General features: G+C 34.9%; 1 protein-coding gene across 3 annotated transcripts in view; it reads right to left on the reverse strand.

Moving 5' to 3' along the window:
• LOC103505815 (TRIO and F-actin-binding protein) overlaps positions 1-18,485 on the reverse strand; it is a 110,535-nt gene that overhangs the window by 28,162 nt on the left and 63,888 nt on the right. For all 3 annotated transcript variants that reach the window (XM_026821045.1, XM_026821044.1, XM_026821046.1), the window contains exon 3: positions 1,613-1,853. In XM_026821045.1, coding sequence (XP_026676846.1) covers positions 1,613-1,843 — 231 coding nt within the window. In that variant the 5' untranslated portion in view covers positions 1,844-1,853. The remainder of the gene's footprint in view (positions 1-1,612; positions 1,854-18,485) is intronic.

Genomic DNA, 18,485 nt, shown 5'->3' on the forward strand with positions numbered 1-18,485 from the left:
TATATCTAAAGGCCACTACACACAATGCGACGAATCCTTTTGACACACGACAAATCCACGAAACCACAAAATTCATTACACTTGGATTTGCGATCCATAGCCCTATTTCTCAAACTCCAATAAAGCACTTAAAGCTGGCTCTAACAATATAATCTTGATAACATTATCGGAGCACAAGCTCATTTTACAACTATGAGTTCGTTATGGATGATGATTTTGTGAGTGTACAAGTTTCAAGGTGTTAAAATCAACATAAATAAAGCCAATAAATGGTTATCTGGTAAGAAAATTTCAGCTCGAGCTCACGATTATTGATAAAGTGATTGTCACAACCAATATGCAAAAGTAACCGGTACGTAAAAGGTTCATTTACCTTCACTTGAAATTTTGTCACTTATAAGGAAAGGTCAACGTTACCGTTATAGGTGGTTATTTGACCAATTACAAGTTGTCTCTGTTACCTACCTATGACTATTATCTATTATTTATAAAATATTTTTTATGGCACATTTTTTGTGCTCAGTGGGTAAAAATCTGTTTACCATCACTAGCATGTTGAGAAGAAAATTTTGAACTTTTTCTGAAATATACTCGTATTATTTACGGACAAATTTAATAGTGTTTAGAATACGTATGCATTAGGAAAACATAAATAAATATTTAGGAATTTAGGTAGTTACTTACTGAATTATTATTTACAAAATATTTTTTTATGGCACATTTTTTGTGCTCAGTGGGTAAAAATCTCTTCACTATCACTAGCATGTTGAGAAGAAAATTTTGAACTTTTTCTGAAATATACTCGTATTATTTACGGACAAACTAAATATGAAAGTTGTAGGTAATATGATGTCAAAGAATTAAAATACTTCAAATATCGTAAAAGAAACGTACCTCTTTATGTCTTTATTAGAAAATAGAAAAAGCAATTAAAAATGATTTGTTACAAATCAATTAAGTGACCAATAAAATAAAATTAATAATCAAATTATAAATAAAACGAATAGGCACTAGAAAGTACAACGTAACAATTTATTTAATACTTCACATAATATGATGAACTGTTAATTATCTTATAGCTTTAATGATGCCATACTTAATACTAAACTAAACCTACCGTATAAACTAAGTCTTCTTAAGATAGGCTGACATTAGAGCTAAATAATTTTATAGGTAGCAGGGCTGAATTAAGATTCAATGAGTAATTGGTCTCTGAGAAATAAAAAGCCTCAAGAAGCTATAAAAAAGTAAAAAAAAAAATGAAGCTTCACTTACCTATTTACGTATGATGACTAGATTTATTTTATATTCCCGAAATAGGTAACCACATAATTATGTACGTAACTGCCCATTCTATCCTTCGTTCCCAACAATTTTCCTTGTAGCTCCCCCCCCCCCCCCCCACAACAGAAATCCCTAAAAATGAGAAAATAATAGATTATGATAATTAAAAATACGTAATAACTGTCTGTTGTAACAGTCACACCTCTCTATCCCAATTTGGTTCTTAAAGACAAATTTTATTGTAGGTATATCTTGCACCTGGAACCTAATAAGTGCCCCAGTACCAACCTCTTAGATAGCTCCCGATTTTAGAAAGAAATATACTCACTTGGAATACTAAATACCCGCTATCGTACATCCAAAATGGTTGTGTGTTTTGTGATACATCCTGCAGTGTACTTGTATCTAAATAATCACTAGAGGTATGGTTGAATTTGTTGCTAACATCGTTGTTCGCATAGAGACCGACTTTTTGGATTTGAAGAGCCAAACACTTCTGCAGGATGAGATTGCATTTGGATCCGACCTTCAATTTCGGACCAGGACTTCGAGAATTCATGCTGGAAAGTCTGAAACAAGAGAAAGGGATGTTTAGGATTAGATAACGAATGTCTCAGGTCGTAGAATAGGAGAGGAATGTACCTAACAGTGACAAGTTTTAGCCGGCATAATAGTTGTCATGGTAATTAATTAGGCATGTACATAAAAAATGTACCCGTTAGTTGTGAAAGAAAGCAAAAAGAAATAAAAGTGCTGAATTGCTGATATTTAATCGTTAAATCAGTCACAAAGTGTATCATGTACATCTGTGGGCACACTCTAAAAATGATCCCAATCTCCTTGATGCATTCCGAATGCCTCTACGAATACAGCTAATTTTGAATCTATTTAACTTTCTCTGAATCACAAGTATGCTGTCAGCGAAAAAGTATATTTTATTGGTCGTTAATTAAACGCAAACATTTTTATCCTAATTACCTATTGAATTCAGAGCTAGGGTTAGGAATTCAAAGTATATTTTATTGGTCGTTAATTAAACGCAAACATTTTTATCCTAATTACCTATTGAATTCAGAGCTAGGGTTAGGAATTCAAGAGATTTAGTGGCTATATCAGTTAAGTATTTAATAGATACCTATATCTCGTGAATGACAACTCAAGTCTTTCCTTTACTCGTAGAAAAATTATTTATAAAAGTATTTTCCAAAAGAAAATATTTTCTCATCTGATGACTTTGGAATATCTAGGTACAGTCTAGGAAGAACTTTTATTTTTTTTTTTTAAATTAAATAACCTAGCTTTTAGATTAGATTATTTTGTGTACAATGGATGTAACCGTGAAATTATGTAAAAAAAAAGTACCTATATCTCGTGAATGACAACTCAAGTCTCCCTTTACTCGTAGAAAGATTATTTATAAAAGTATTTTCCAAAAGAAAATATTTTCTCAACTGATGACTTTGGAATATCTAGATACAATCTAGGAAGAACTTTACATTTGAGACATTCAAGCCTCCTTGTCTACAAATTTTTCGAATCGCTTTGTCGCGTCAGATAGAAACCTCTACTTCTCTACTAGCTGAAAGAGAAAACTAGTCCTCATATTTTCGAAAACTTCCAAATTTCGGCTATCACTTGATGGACAAAACACCAACTTCCTGCTCGAAAAATGTCGAGAAAGTAAATATGAACGTTTAAATGATGGATTTCACATCGTTTACTTTTCGCTGGAGGACAAAATGTCATCAAGCATATTAGCGTGTCTATATTACACATAGTTCCATCATAGTCCATAGAGCACATGTGATAAGAGTTTTGATAACAGACAGCTAACGTGTAAGCTGTTTGTTTATTTTAGGTGCCTCAAGACAAAAGCAATGTTTAGAGATAGTACACTCGAAACTCTTCCTAAGAAATTGCTTATCTGAGCAGTGAGCTAGTCCTTCTTACACGAGACAGGACTTTGAATAAACAAATTGAATATTATTAGGTTGATACGTACCTACTTTAATGTCCAGTGTACTAGCTTCCAATGCATTCAAGACCACTTGAAGATCATTGTGTGAACCGGTAGCATGGCAATAACCCCGTTAAGACTTAGCAGGAAAAAGTTACTGCCCCTACATTTTTAAAACAACCTTATTTATTTAAACAACATTTTATATTATTGTTGTTATTATACCTGCTTTTAGGTAAACACAAATAAAGAATTGATGATTCCATGTTATTCCTGTCTAAAACTTTGAAGAAACTTCCAAGATTCGGTCAAGGCAGTAGGTTTGGGTAGAAAGTAACATTCAAACCCACCTCACACCATCAAATCTCTCATTTCCTAGAAAGCATCTTTTATAAAATGATTTTCTACCCAAACCCTACCTCTCTAATGTTTTATTTAAACAACATTTTATATTATTGTTGTTATTATACCTGCTTTTAGGTAAACACAAACGGTCAAGGCAGTAGGTTTGGGTAGAAAGTAACATTTAAACCCACCTCACACCATCAAATCTCTCATTTCCTAGAAAGCATCTTTTATAAAATGATTTTCTACCCAAACCCTACCTCTCTAATGTCAAACTTTTGACAATTTGAGTATCACTGATCTGAACTCTCCAGAGATTCCTAATAATGATGTGAAGTTTGTTTAGAAATCAAAAGTTATTGGCGATATTTTTGGTCTTTTTTATGTAATGTGTGGGTTTATTGGGTGAAATTGCGGACACCCAAATTGATATCTGTCTGATATCTGATTTCATTAGGTAATAAAATTCATCAAGAATAGAAGTTCAAAAAGATGGAAATTTCTTTTGTGCTTCTCTTACCAGAAACGTGAACTTTTGAAGTGGATAGTGAAAACCTACCTGACTCCATTGAAGTAATGGTTAATGGTGCACCTAAAGTGCATGGGGTGAAGAGATGACACGTTAGGTCAATCATACGGGTTAATACCTAATTAATATCTTTCCATACTTAGCTCTATGTAGACTCATTTCCATGTTCTAAACTTGGTTCATATCTAAACACCTTGGTTGTTGGTTCAGTAATATGGTAATCTGTTGCGTTTGGACGTGACCAATGGTAATTTAAGTATTGACTCTGACGTTTTTCCATACTTAATTACCTAAACGTAGAACCTTTAAGTAGGTATTTCTCATCATAGTAATGAACTAATGACTGAATACACGCCCCAATAATAGATACCTACTTGCACGCATACAATACTCGTAAGTGCCTACATCTCAAATGAAATACCTATATGTATGCAAGAGGATGTTCACATGCATTTCTTTGGTGATCTATAACCCCACAAAGTATTACTGATTACTAGATATTTCACAAAACAGTATGCAAGAGGATGTTCACATGCATTTCTTTGGTGATCTATAACCCCACAAAGTATTACTGATTACTAGATATTTCACAAAACAATAAAGATCTCAGTCATATTTCCAAATAGGGTATTCATATATTCATAACACAAGTAAACTTTGATATAAGCACATGTCTTAGCATGGAAAATAAATTGTAGTAATAAAAAAGTGAATTTATAATCATATAATATTAAAATATTGTACCTATATTAAAACGGTTAATTACTTGGCTGGATGACAAGTTTATCAGTTGTAATTTCAATATCTAATAACCCATTTTATCGAAGAACAAGTTAGTAATCATGTGGTAACTCCTTTCAGTACATTTCGAACTATCAATGGCGATTGTTTTCATGCTAGAGTGGTTTTCAGATTTGGCTTGCAACATAAAGGCCTCGGGTTCAAATCCAGGTCTTACTATGTCATTTAAGCTAGCGACTAAATGATTTAGAACGACCATACCGCTACCCTCAATAACATGGAGCAAGGAAGCATGCTATTGGTCTTTCCTTCAAGCACTTTTTTTTAACCTAACTTAGAGGTTATACACACTTACACAGGGCTGAGCTTTAGGTTAGGCTAAGCTTAAAAAATAGAAAGAAAAAATTCGAAAGATATACCTACCTATTTTTTTTTTATATTTACTTATTTTTTTTTTTCTTCTTCTAGTTTTCAAGCTTAGACGATAGACACAATACATCCCATTTATGGGTTCTATTAACCCAGGCAATTGGGCATAACCTAACTAGAAAATTGGCTGTACGAGATTCATTGCTCTTAGTTGCACCAATCTGATGCTATCGTTTCTATTTTAGACGTCTACTCCTGCTGCGATAGAGTCACCATCTCCCTCTCTTTCTGACAATACCACCCTGAGTGATAACGAAAACTCACCAATTTAACACCTTCCTAATCGTAATTTTCTTAATAAAATATTGTTTTCTTTATCTGAATTTTAAATATCATTGACGTTGCCTCATTAAACAATCACTAGCAAAATCCTCTCTTGAAAAACAACGTGTCTTATTCTACCACTAGATGCCTAGGTAGGTATATCTTTTATCTTCTCTAGGAAGCGCTAAAGAAACACATGGCTTATATTGAAGTCTGTCAAAGTAATTATGCGCTGTCTATTGCCTTGTCTTATTCGTACTTTATGAGAATTCTGCGAAGTGCAACTGCCTGTATGACTCATGCACATTTTGATCACACACTCAATTGACAATGTATCTTCTTACTTTATAAACCTTATACAGGGTTTTCGAAGTTCTGAGTTAGATTTTTCGAAAAGTCGTTTAACCGTTTGAACTGCTGTTAGGTAGGTATATCTTTTATCTTCTCTAGGAAGCGCTAAAGAAACACATGGCTTATATTGAAGTCTGTCAAAGTAATTATGCGCTGTCTATTGCCTTGTCTTATTCGTACTATATGAGAATTCTGCGAAGTGCAACTGCCTGTATGACTCATGCACATTTTGATCACACACTCAATTGACAATGTATTATCTTCTTACTTTATAAACCTTATACAGGGTTTTCGAAGTTCTGAGTTAGATTTTTCGAAAAGTCGTTTAACCGTTTGAACTGCTGTTTCTGATTTAGAATTGACAAAAATGTAACGCCCACAAACTTTCCCTGAGGAGGATAAATGCAATTTTTTGCCAATTTCCTATCTACCTACTCATCATCAATCTCAAGTCTTTCCGTTCAGAAGTAAAGACCTGCTTTGTAGATACTTACTCAAAATGGCATAAATGTCTTGTTCGTACTTTATGCAAAAATTCTGCAAAAGTGCAACTGCCTGTATGATTCATGTACATTTATGATCAAATATATAGGTATATAAAACTAGGTGGGGGTGTACTAACTGAGAGGCCGATGGCACTTTTTTTTTTTACATGGGCCTATAACTGGCACACTTACCCTATTACAGACTTGTACAGACTAAGTGGTGTCTATTATGTATAACTAGATATACGATACATAAGTGATAGTATCTGTAATGTCGCTTATATCTTCTAGAATCTAGATCCATATTAATAAAGTCTGTAGCCAAGTAGGTATGGCGAACAATGACTGTTGAGTAAAAGATGGACCACTCAAGAAGAGAGGATTATAAAATAATTATTAACTCTTGTGGAACTGGAAGATCTAAGATTGTTGTCAGATTGGAAGACTAGTGGATTCATGAGAAAATTATCAGTCCGTCAAATAGAGCTAAATTTAGGGAACAACACAAGTTGTCTCCATTTGATGATAGCGAAATTTGGCGATTAAGAAAATTGATTTGACATTTTGAACTTGCATATTTCTCAGCACAAATAATGAGTTTTGATTTTTTGGAGAAAATTATGCATCATGCAAAATTCTACAATCATGTTTGCTTTGTTTGTGGGAACTTTTTCATTTGTTATTTTGGTGTCAATCTTTTGTTGTAAATTCCGTTGAGACAAATAATGTTTTGAGCACTTTCTTTTGGCCTTGACAACCCATAATAAATTACAAGATACCTTTGTGACCAATATTTTTCAAAGTGAGAACCACACATTGTTCGATAGTCTATTGCTTTTCAGGGGGAACCTAACTTTACTGAGTTAATATTGACAACAAATATACAACAATGGAAGTTTGCTTTTCAAAAGAATACATCTTTCTTTTCTCAGAGTCACGGATGTCGCTAAATCACCGAACCAAAATGCAAATAACAATATACTGTCTTCTAAAGTAAACATAGTCGTACATAGTTATGACCAAGATGTTTGTTCCTTTAACTCCTCTTATTGACTTTTAAAGATGGTGAAAACGATACCGATATTGGGAGGAGAAAGAAAGAAGACGATAATGGGACCTAAAATGTACGAAATTTGGACAGGACTACCTACTTCCAAAAACAACCTGGAAATGCTAAAACTAGCTAATAATTAGGTACCAAAAAGACAGTAGAATTTTTCAGCGGGCTTGAATGAAACTGTTGAAGGCACCATCAACAATCACGTACACAATGAATTTTCTTCTTTCACCCAGTTGAAAAAAACATCAGAAGTTTTATGATTTTTCCAATCCAAGGTAGTCAAAGGATACAAACACATCACATGTGAGATGTTGACAATGTTCAGAACTACTTTCAGATGTCAGGTAATAAATAATCTGACAATATGAGCATTGCTCACTTCACTAGAACATAAAGTTCCTAGCAGCTTTTAGACAAGGTGTCTGTGCATGAAATTTGACTCCATGATTTATCTGAAAGTCTTCCGGGAAACCATTCCAAAAAGAGATGACGAGCTCAACTTAATTACTCGTGCTTTATTGTTGGAAGTTTGTGGTTTATTTATTCTTAGAAGTTGACGTGCTGAAATCGATTCAGTTTCAGAAGGAAACTTTGACTTTCATTCTTAGTGCATGCAGTCTGGCCAAGAAGTAAATTTTTAGTGCTTTATGAACACATCGTCAGCTACTAGAATAAGAACAATTATCGGGGACACATTGTCCTTAACCGAGTCAACAATCTAGTAAGACGAAAACAAATGGATTTAAGTCCATGGAAAGAACCCAGTCTGAATCATTATTTATTCATGTTTGCTGACTTGTTAGAAAATTTACTCGTAGGTACCTATAAAAACACTCTGAATCAAATACAATATCATCAAAAATAGGGACTAATATGACACTAATCCATGGAAAGAACCCAGTCTGAATCATTATTTATTCATGTTTGCTAACTTGTTAGAAAATTTACTCGTAGGTACCTATAAAAACACTCTGAATCAAATACAATATCATCAAAAATAGGGACTAATATGACACTAAGTCACTAAAATCGAATATTTTGGTTTCCTCTGACAGATCAGCATTTCTTCGCCACTTTGTATCAAGCGCGCCGGGAGGCGCGCGAACGTCAAGAGTTCGCAGCACCGCCCGGCCTATATTAACACGAAACAGAATTTCAGCGTTTGTATGTTTGCGGATTTGGCGATTATGTTCGCGGATTTCGCGATTATGCTCGCGGATTTCACGATTATGCTCGCGGATTTGGCGATTATGCTCGCGGATTTGGCGATTATGTTCGCGGATTTCGCGATTATGTTCGCGGATTTCGCGATTATGGTCGCTTATCTGATTTCATTAGGTAATGAAATTATTCAAGAATAGAAGTTCAAAAAGATGGAAATTTCTTTTGTGCTTCTCTTACCAGAAACGTGAACTTTTGAAGTGAATAGTGAAAACCTACCTGACTCCATTGAAGTAATGGTGCACCTAAAGTGCATGGGGTGAAGAGATGACACGTTAGGTCAATCATACGGGTTAATACCTAATTAATATCTTTCCATACTTAATTACCTAAACGTAGAACCTTTAAGTAGGTATTTCTCATCATAGTAATGAACTAATGACTGAATACACGCCCCAATAATAGATACCTACTTGCACGCATACAATACTCGTAAGTGCCTACATCTCAAATGAAATACCTATATGTATGCAAGAGGATGTTCACATGCATTTCTTTGGTGATCTATAACCCCACAAAGTATTACTGATTACTAGATATTTCACAAAACAATAAAGATCTCAGTCATATTTCCAAATAGGGTATTCATATATTCATAACACAAGTAAACTTTGATATAAGCACATGTCTTAGCATGGAAAATAAATTGTAGTAATAAAAAAGTGAATTTATAATCATATAATATTAAAATATTGTACCTATATTAAAACGGTTAATTACTTGGCTGGATGACAAGTTTATCAGTTGTAATTTCAATATCTAATAACCCATTTTATCGAAGAACAAGTTAGTAATCATGTGGTAACTCCTTTCAGTACATTTCGAACTATCAATGGCGATTGTTTTCATGCTAGAGTGGTTTTCAGATTTGGCTTGCAACATAAAGGCCTCGGGTTCAAATCCAGGTCTTACTATGTCATTTAAGCTAGCGACTAAATGATTTAGAACGACCATACCGCTACCCTCAATAACATGGAGCAAGGAAGCATGCTATTGGTCTTTCCTTCAAGCACTTTTTTTAACCTAACTAGAAAATTGGCTGTACGAGATTCATTGCTCTTAGTTGCACCAATCTGATGCTATCGTTTCTATTCTAGACGTCTACTCCTGCTGCGATAGAGTCACCATCTCCCTCTCTTTCTGACAATACCACCCTGAGTGATAACGAAAACTCACCAATTTAACACCTTCCTAATCGTAATTTTCTTAATAAAATATTGTTTTCTTTATCTGAATTTTAAATACCTTTGACGTTGCCTCATTAAACAATCACTAGCAAAATCCTCTCTTGAAAAACAACGTGTCTTATTCTACCACTAGATGCCTAGGTAGGTAATGTGTACGTGATTGTTGATGGTGCCTTCAACAGTTTCATTCAAGCCCGCTGAAAAATTCTAATGTCTTTTTGGTACCTAATTATTAGCTAGTTTTATCATTTCCAGGTTGTTTTTGGAAGTAGGTAGTCCTGTCCAAATTTCGTACATTTTAGGTCCCATTATCGCCTTCTTTCTTTCTCCTCCCAATATCGGTATCGTTTTCACCATCTTTAAAAGTCAATAAGAGGAGTTAAAGGAACAAACATCTTGCTCATAACTATGTACGACTATGTTTACTTTGGAAGACAGTATTATTGTTATTTGCATTTTGGTTCGGTGATTTAGCGACATCCGTGACTCTGAGAAAAGAAAGATGTATTCTTTTCAAAAGCAAACTTCCATTGTTGTATATTTGTTGTCAATATTGACTCAGTAAAGTTAGGTTCCCCCTGAAAAGCAATAGACTATCGAACAATGTGTGGTTCTCACTTTGAAAAATATTGGTCACAAAGGTATCTTGTATTTTATTATGGGTTGTCAAGGCCAAAAGAAAGTGCTCAAAACATTATTTGTCTCAACAGAATTTATAACAAAAGATTGACACCAAAATAACAAATGAAAAAGTTCCCACAAACAAAGCAAACATGTAGAATTTTGCATGATGCATAATTTTCTCCAAAAAATCAAAACTCATTATTTATGCTGAGAAATATGCAAGTTCAAAATGTCAAATCAATTTTCTTTATCGCCAAATTTCGCTATCATCAAATTTAATTATTTATTTACCTGCGTACTAATTTGCAGACGGTGCCAATCTGTTGCAAGCTCTGAAGTGGTTTATCAAGTTTGTTTATTAAGAATCAATTTTGAAAGTTGTATCCATTAACCTTTTTTATTGGATTATTTCAGGAGTGACTAAACTTGCGGCTTGTAATTTACATGAACTTGGTACCGACTTACACGTATATTACCTAGCTTCTTACACGAGACAGGACTGAATAAACAAATTAAATATTATTGGGTTGATACGTACCTACTTTAATGTCCAGTGTAACTAGCTTCCAATGCCTTCAAGACCACTTGAAGATCATTGTGTGAACCGGTAGCATGGCAATAACCCCGTTAAGACTTAGCAGGAAAAAGTTACTGCCCCTACACGCGTCCCGAATCGACATTTTAGATATTTGGCAAGCCTATATATTCATAGTAAGAAGTGTGCTATACACGGTAGTCTCCCATAATAAATTCAGCACTACATTGAACAGAAGCGTCCACTTGAAGTCACCAAGTTGAACTCATAATAAGAAGTGTGCTATACACGGTAGTCTCCCATAATAAATTCAGCACTACATTGAACAGAAGCGTCCACTTGAAGTCACCAAGTTGAACGTTTTATAGGTATACTAAGGCGCTATTATTATTCCATCCGACAAAACATACAGTAGAAATTCAAAGTGCATTAAATTACAGAGGAAAAAAAACCGAGGCATTATGCTAATCTCGCCAAGATAACTAGGACTAAAATGGGCATGCAGACTTTCAAGGACGAGTCAAGATCGAATGAAACGCTTCCTGAAAGTAAAGTTTCTTGAGATCTTGCAAAAGAAGCTGAATTATCTCCATGCATGACCGGGAATTTACTTACTTTCAAATACTCGCAGAGTGAGAAGAATCTTTACCTCTTTTACATAGTTACACTTTGAATTTCTAGACTGATATTCGCTAAAAGGTCCTGTGTTGGATACGTCTTGCAAAAGAAGCTGAATTATCTCCATGCATGACCGGGAATTTACTTACTTTCAAATACTGGCAGAGTGAGAAGAATCTTTACCTCTTTTACATAGTTACACTTTGAATTTCTAGACTGATATTCGCTAAAAGGTCCTGTGTTGGATACCGTTTAAACAATAATTTGGTAAACGTAGGTAATTGCATTGATTAAAGATGTGTACAAAGATCTTTGAACAAATTAATTAGATACGAGTATTAGTGGATGTGGAACCTATACACCGTTTTTCAACGAGTAAGAATAAAATTAGATGAAGGACACCTAGACGAAATAAAAATACTGAAACGTTAAACATGTATGTAACATCTTACCTCTTTAGACTGTTATTAAAGGTAGGTTTATGTCTAAATAATCTGACCCCTTCCTGGCACTTGCACCTACCTACCTATTTCTAAACAAACTGGAATATCTTAGGTTCTTCTCTTGATTTGCCTCGGTGTTGTTACTTCTAAAAGTCTGACCGCTGAAAATAAATCTACATTTAGGTACTATAAATATCAAGAATGCCATCAATAGATCACATCATCACATTCATCGCACCTGTTCCAATAATACACACTAGATATTACCTACACAACTCATACATCGCACCATTCACTCTTTTCAAACATACTCACACGAATTTGATATTTGAATGTATAGCACGAGACAAAGCCGAGAAATGATAATTAAAGCATAATTATTTTATCTGTGACCTTAATTTGGACAGAATGAAAAATGTGTTCGATACTTAGGCTCACGGGGTACTACTTGGGCCAGCTATAGTTGAATGTCTATTGTAAACTTTAATAGTTATTTCGACGAATTGAATAATTTAAGTAAGTGTTAGGTCAGTCCTAAACGACATACCACAATAATATTGGTCATTTGCATTTTCAGATTTTTGGATAAGCAATCCCGGGAAATTCAAGAATAAGTAGTAAATAAGAAATAGTGTGAGACCACACTAGACTTTGAAAATGAGTAATACATAATTATTCTATGCTATGTAGTTATGGCAATGTAGGCAAATATCATACACGCAAAAAAAAAGGTTGAAAACTATTTCCCACGTTCAAATCCCCATCGAACATCCTTCAGAAGCTAATGTCTTAGCTCTAGTAACATTCCTAGTAAACATAGCTGAAACTGAAAGCTGTCTTACATAACATGATTACTACTAGGGTAGCCTCAGTGAGCACTTAAGTCGAAACTCAACAACCGTGAAAATTATTTTTTAGTTCAGTCAGTAGGTAATTAATCATCTCACCTGATTATTTATAACATAACTTGGGATGTGATTTATAACAGGGTAAGTGTACCACTTATTTGCCCTCTGTAGGGATTCTTCTAGACAAAAACGGTTATATCTCTGGTCGTAATTAGTTTGGAAGAGTGGTTTTAGGTTCTTTGGAAGCAGAATTTAGCCCTTTATACAGTCTATTAGAAACGAAATATCAAAAGTCTACAAATTTTCTGGAAATTTCCGTCAAGTGCGAAAATGAAGACTTGGGGGGGTGTACTAACTGAGAGGCCGATGGCACTTTTTTTTTTTTTTTACATGGGCCTATAACTGGCACACTTACCCTATTACAGACTTGTACAGACTAAGTGGTGTCTATTGTGTATAACTAGATACGATACATAAGTGATAGTATCTGTAATGTCGCTTATATCTTCTAGAATCTAGATCCATATTTATAAAGTCTGTAGCCAAGTAAGTATGGCGAACAATGACTGTTGAGTAAAAGATTTACCAGCCTAACGAATGTCATTGAGTCATGGAAAAGGACCACTCAAGAAGAGAGGATTATAAAATAATTATTAACTCTTGTGGAACTGGAAGATCTAAGATTGTTTTGTCAGATTGGAAGACTAGTGGATTCATGAGAAAATTATCAGTCCGTCAAATAGAGCTAAATTTAGGGAACAACACAAGTTGTCTCCATAGTACAATGGACTTGTCCCCAAAGTTATTTGATGAGCTTGTAAGTATATTTCAGGACTTGCCCTGAGCTGTGTCCACACATAGTCGACGCCGTCGATTGATGTCGACTAAAACCATACACTGCCTTGACAACATTATATGTAGATTCCCATCGTCACAGCGTCGATCAATGGTCGATTGACGGGGCTGAAGACCAATAGTTCTGTTCCTAGGTAACGGCCATATAGTTTAATATTTGAAGATTCAATCCAACGAAAGGACTCCCAAGGACGGCTAAGGAATAGTTCCGTTCGTGACATGCCAAGGCATAACACAACTTACATAAGACAGAAACACGTCAGGTGCTTCTCACATTACACAAATTCTTTACTGAAGACAGTACTCTGAAGATTGTGTTCCATGTTCCTAGCTAACACATGTTGCATGTTCTCGTTCAATATTCTGGTTACGTTAAAGAATACGCGCTAATTACACGACTTTGATGTAAAATAAACAGGTAGGTGATGTTACTGTGTACCTACTTCTTTTGTTGTAATTCGAATTACTATTTCTCAAAATACAGTACAAATTTTAGGTACTTGAATGAAAAAAAAGTAGGTACCCATGTAGGTAGGTACAAACTGCAAAGTATTGGTAAGTATAGGTAGGTACATATAAATTGAAAATCAGACAAACTTGGTTTCTTTTACCCTATCTTTGACATTTAGTGGACATTAATGTTTTGGGAGGGTAAGTAAGTATGTGTATTGTATAAACTAAATTCCTTCAGAATTTAGGATGATCTATTCTAGTCTAAGAATGGGCAATTCATCTTGTTTAGACCAAAAGTTACGTTAGAAGGCACAGTAGGTACCTTATTATTTTTGAAAACGAAAAGAACTCTATGGATTCTGTACTGATTATTCAATGTGATTTACCATTCATACGTACAGCTAAGCTACACCTTTGAAGATTCAATCCAACGAAAGGACTCCCAAGGACGGCTGAGGAATAGTTCCGTTCGTGACATGCCAAGGCATAACACAACTTACATAAGACAGAAACACGTCATGTGCTTCTCACATTACACAAATTGTTGAAGACAGTACTCTGATGATTGTGTTCCAAGTTCCTAGGTAACTGATTGTGTTCCATGTTCCTAAGTAACACATGTTGCATGTTCTCATTCAATATACGCGCTAATTACACGACTTAGATGTAAAATAAACAGGTAGGTGATGTTACTGTGTACCTACTTCTTTTATTGTAATTTGAATTACTATTTCTCAAAATACAGTACAAATTTTAGGTACTTGAATGAAAAAAAAAAGTAGGTACCCATGTAGGTACAAACTGCAAAGTATTGGTAAGTATAGGTAGGTACATATAAATTGAAAATCAGACAAACTTGGTTTCTTTTACCCTATCTTTAAAACTAGGTATAAATTGTTGCTCAGAATGGCAAATTCTTCTATCCTGTATATGTATAAACACTATTGTCATCCTGACAGTCTAGCATAATTCTTCGTCAGCTACCTTTGGTACTACTGTATAAAGTTACTAACTATAACGTAATTGTTGCTCAGAATGGCAAATTCTTCTATCCTGTATATAAACACTATTGTCATCCTGACAGTCTAGCATAATTCTTCGTCAGCTACCTTTGGTACTACTGTATAAAGTTACTAACTATAACGTCCAGATAATGTCACTTTAGAACTTACATCTCTGTGCATAATAATGTACTTAGTCCTCACATGAGTACACCATAACTGTACTTGGGATGTGAGACTGACAGTCCAGTGGTGTGGCGTACTGGATTTCTAATACTGTTCACTGGATTTCTATTAAGCTACACTTATACGTATTATCCAAACGTGTAATTAATTTAATAATTATGTTTGTTCGGTGGTAATAAATATTTGTCTGAATTTTGTGGGAGATTTCTCGACCTGAGAATTGAACTCTTACTTTCCTTCAGAATCACAATACACGTGCTTTGTTGTTACTAAATTTGGCGAGGATCTGTTATCGATTGTTTCCCCCCAAAGGTTATCTTATGATTTACGAGTATTTCCTGTATGAGTACTAATTACAAGAGTTTTTTGAATGATAAACCAATGATATTTACTTGTAGTAGTCTTCTTTATTAATTTAATCTTCTTTGCTTTGAACGCAGTATATTTAAAAAATCTAGAGCCCCTGAGAGCAAACTTACTATTACTATACGTTGATAGCATACCTACTAGATCAACTAGATGTTTAAATTGTCACTACCTGCGTTACAAAAAATTCCCTTTCTACGAAATTGTTTGAATAAAAAGAAGGATTTCTATTACTGTTTACTGGATTTCTAATACTGTTTACTGGATTTCTACTTTTTACTCGAACTAAAACAGTTTGATTGGAACTAAAACGAGTATACCTATTAGTTCGACCGAAGGCTGTGGGAACCCTGGGAAAAAGACCAGTAGGAAGACCAAAGTTAGATGGGAAGATCATGTGCTGAAGGTACGGAAAATCAACTTGATCGAGGAAGATGCTGCAAATCGAGATCTATGGAGACTGAGAATTGACGAGGCTATAAACGGACTGAGTTTTTTTTTTTTCCAGTAGACCTTAAGCTGTGTCCACACAACACATGGTCGACGCCTTTCATCGGTCGGCGTCGACTATGTGTGGACACAGCCCAGTAGACCTTAAGCTGTGTCCACACAACACATGGTCGACGCCTTTCATCGGTCGGCGTCGACTATGTGTGGACACAGCTTTACAGGTACAAACCTACACCAAATCGCTTTCTTTCCCGATTTTTCTTAATGATACTCTTTTTTACTTTCTATTACTACAGTATAGCGGAGCTATACTAGTTTTCTAAATAATCAGTAGTAATGCTATATTCATAGGCTTGCCAAACGTCCCGAATTGGCCGGGACAGTCCCGAATTTCAGGGGGTGTCCCGGCGTCCCGTTCAGTTTTTCATTTTGGGCAATGATACTCTTTTTTTCTAAATAATCAGTAGTAATGCTATATTCATAGGCTTGCCAAACGTCCCGAATTGGCCGGGACAGTCCCGAAGTTCAGGGGGTGTCCCGGCGTGCCGTTCAGTTTTTCATTTTGGGGCGTTTTGTCCCGAATTTCCGTTTTTGTCCCAGAAAAAATTCGGGAACAATACACGTGCTTTGTTGTTACTATATTTGGCGAGGATCTGTTACCGATTATTTCCCCCCCAAAGGTTAACTTGTGATTTACGAGTATTTCCTGTATGAGTACTAATTACAAGAGTTTTTTGAATGATAAACCAATGATATTTACTTGTAGTATGTTGGATTTCACCAATATTTATTCAGTCATTAGAACTCCTGTTAAGCTAACAGCCAGTTTAGTTCCATTTAATTTGTATTTGCTTAATAGGGCTGTTAATCTAACGGGCTGTTTGAGGCTGGAAAGAAGGTTGGTGAAATCCACCAGTAGTCTTCTTTATTAATTTGTAGTAATCTTCTTTGCTTTGAACGCAGTATATTTAAAAAATCTAGAGCCCCTGAGACCTGAGAGCAAACTTACTATTACTATACGTTGATAGAATACCTACTAGATCAACTAGATGTTTAAATTGTCACTACCTGCGTTACAAAAAATTCCCTTTCTACGAAATTGTTTGAATAAAAAGAAGGAAAGTTTCTTAACACTTACACATAACTAGCTTGGCCTTTGCTATTTAAAGTATCCATTGATACAACAATTCCAGTACGACTTCATTAATTCCAGTCATTATGAAGCAGTTAAAACCACCTGAACTCTTGTAGCATCGTAGTTTTCACTCGTGAATAATAAACGCCAGTGACAAATCCTACAAGAACTGCTTGAAACACAAGTACAAGACTCTAATAGTTTTAATACGGCTGACTGCATTTCAGTGATAAGATTAAAATTAAAATCACCAAGAAGGTAGAAGTATCGTCACTGAAAGCGTTGTATGGACTGAAAACGTGTCTGTTAATGGAGAAGCTAAGAAGAAGAAAGAATAAACAATCCTCTTGTACTGAGTGAGCTTTATGAGATAGGTACCTTCGTTACTTCAACACGGTGCCAGCATAGTAGAGAGTATTTATTCTCTGCTCATTATTCTCTTTCGATAGATATCAATCTCTTCCACTTAGTGACAACATTCATCTTGCAATCTGAGCTTTTGTTCCAAAATAATCTTAATTAAATGACTCTCTAGTCACTGGTGACTCGTGTGTCATTCTCTAGTTACTGAGTGGCTCATGACTCATTAAAATTAGTGAAATGCAACAAAAACTACAACTACTCGTTCGTTTCTTTGTATTTTCTATATTGTTAGGATTCTGGGCTAGCGGTTAGGTATTGACCGAGGCAAAGAGATCGATTTCAGCTTCAGACAGTATATTTCAGTCTAAGCTTGGCAGCCTGGTTCAATGTTTTGTTAAACTTGTAGGGATTCTTTAAGGTTCTCCATTTTAGTTTGAAACGCAGAGTGCAGTTTCCCTAGCTTTTAACATCCCTCTTGAAAATTGTGTTCTTAATATCAGACCTTCTTTCATAAGCGTATACTAGCATTATGACGCCTACAAAATATACAAAACCCAGTTTAAAATACCACAAGCAATAAAGTAGTAAAGACTAAAGAGATTTTCCTATCCCATTCGGGTAAAAACTGTAGAATAGACAAGATAACATACAGACTGCCAAACTAGTGGAAAACAATAGCGTTAACAACGGGAAAAGAATAAAATTAACAGTACCTACTGATAAACATGAGGGTCATGAGAATCAGAAGATAATTA

Source organism: Diaphorina citri, unplaced genomic scaffold (genome assembly GCF_000475195.1).
Source record: "Diaphorina citri unplaced genomic scaffold, Diaci psyllid genome assembly version 1.1 scaffold196, whole genome shotgun sequence".
In the NCBI taxonomy this organism is placed as follows: domain Eukaryota; kingdom Metazoa; phylum Arthropoda; class Insecta; order Hemiptera; family Psyllidae; genus Diaphorina; species Diaphorina citri.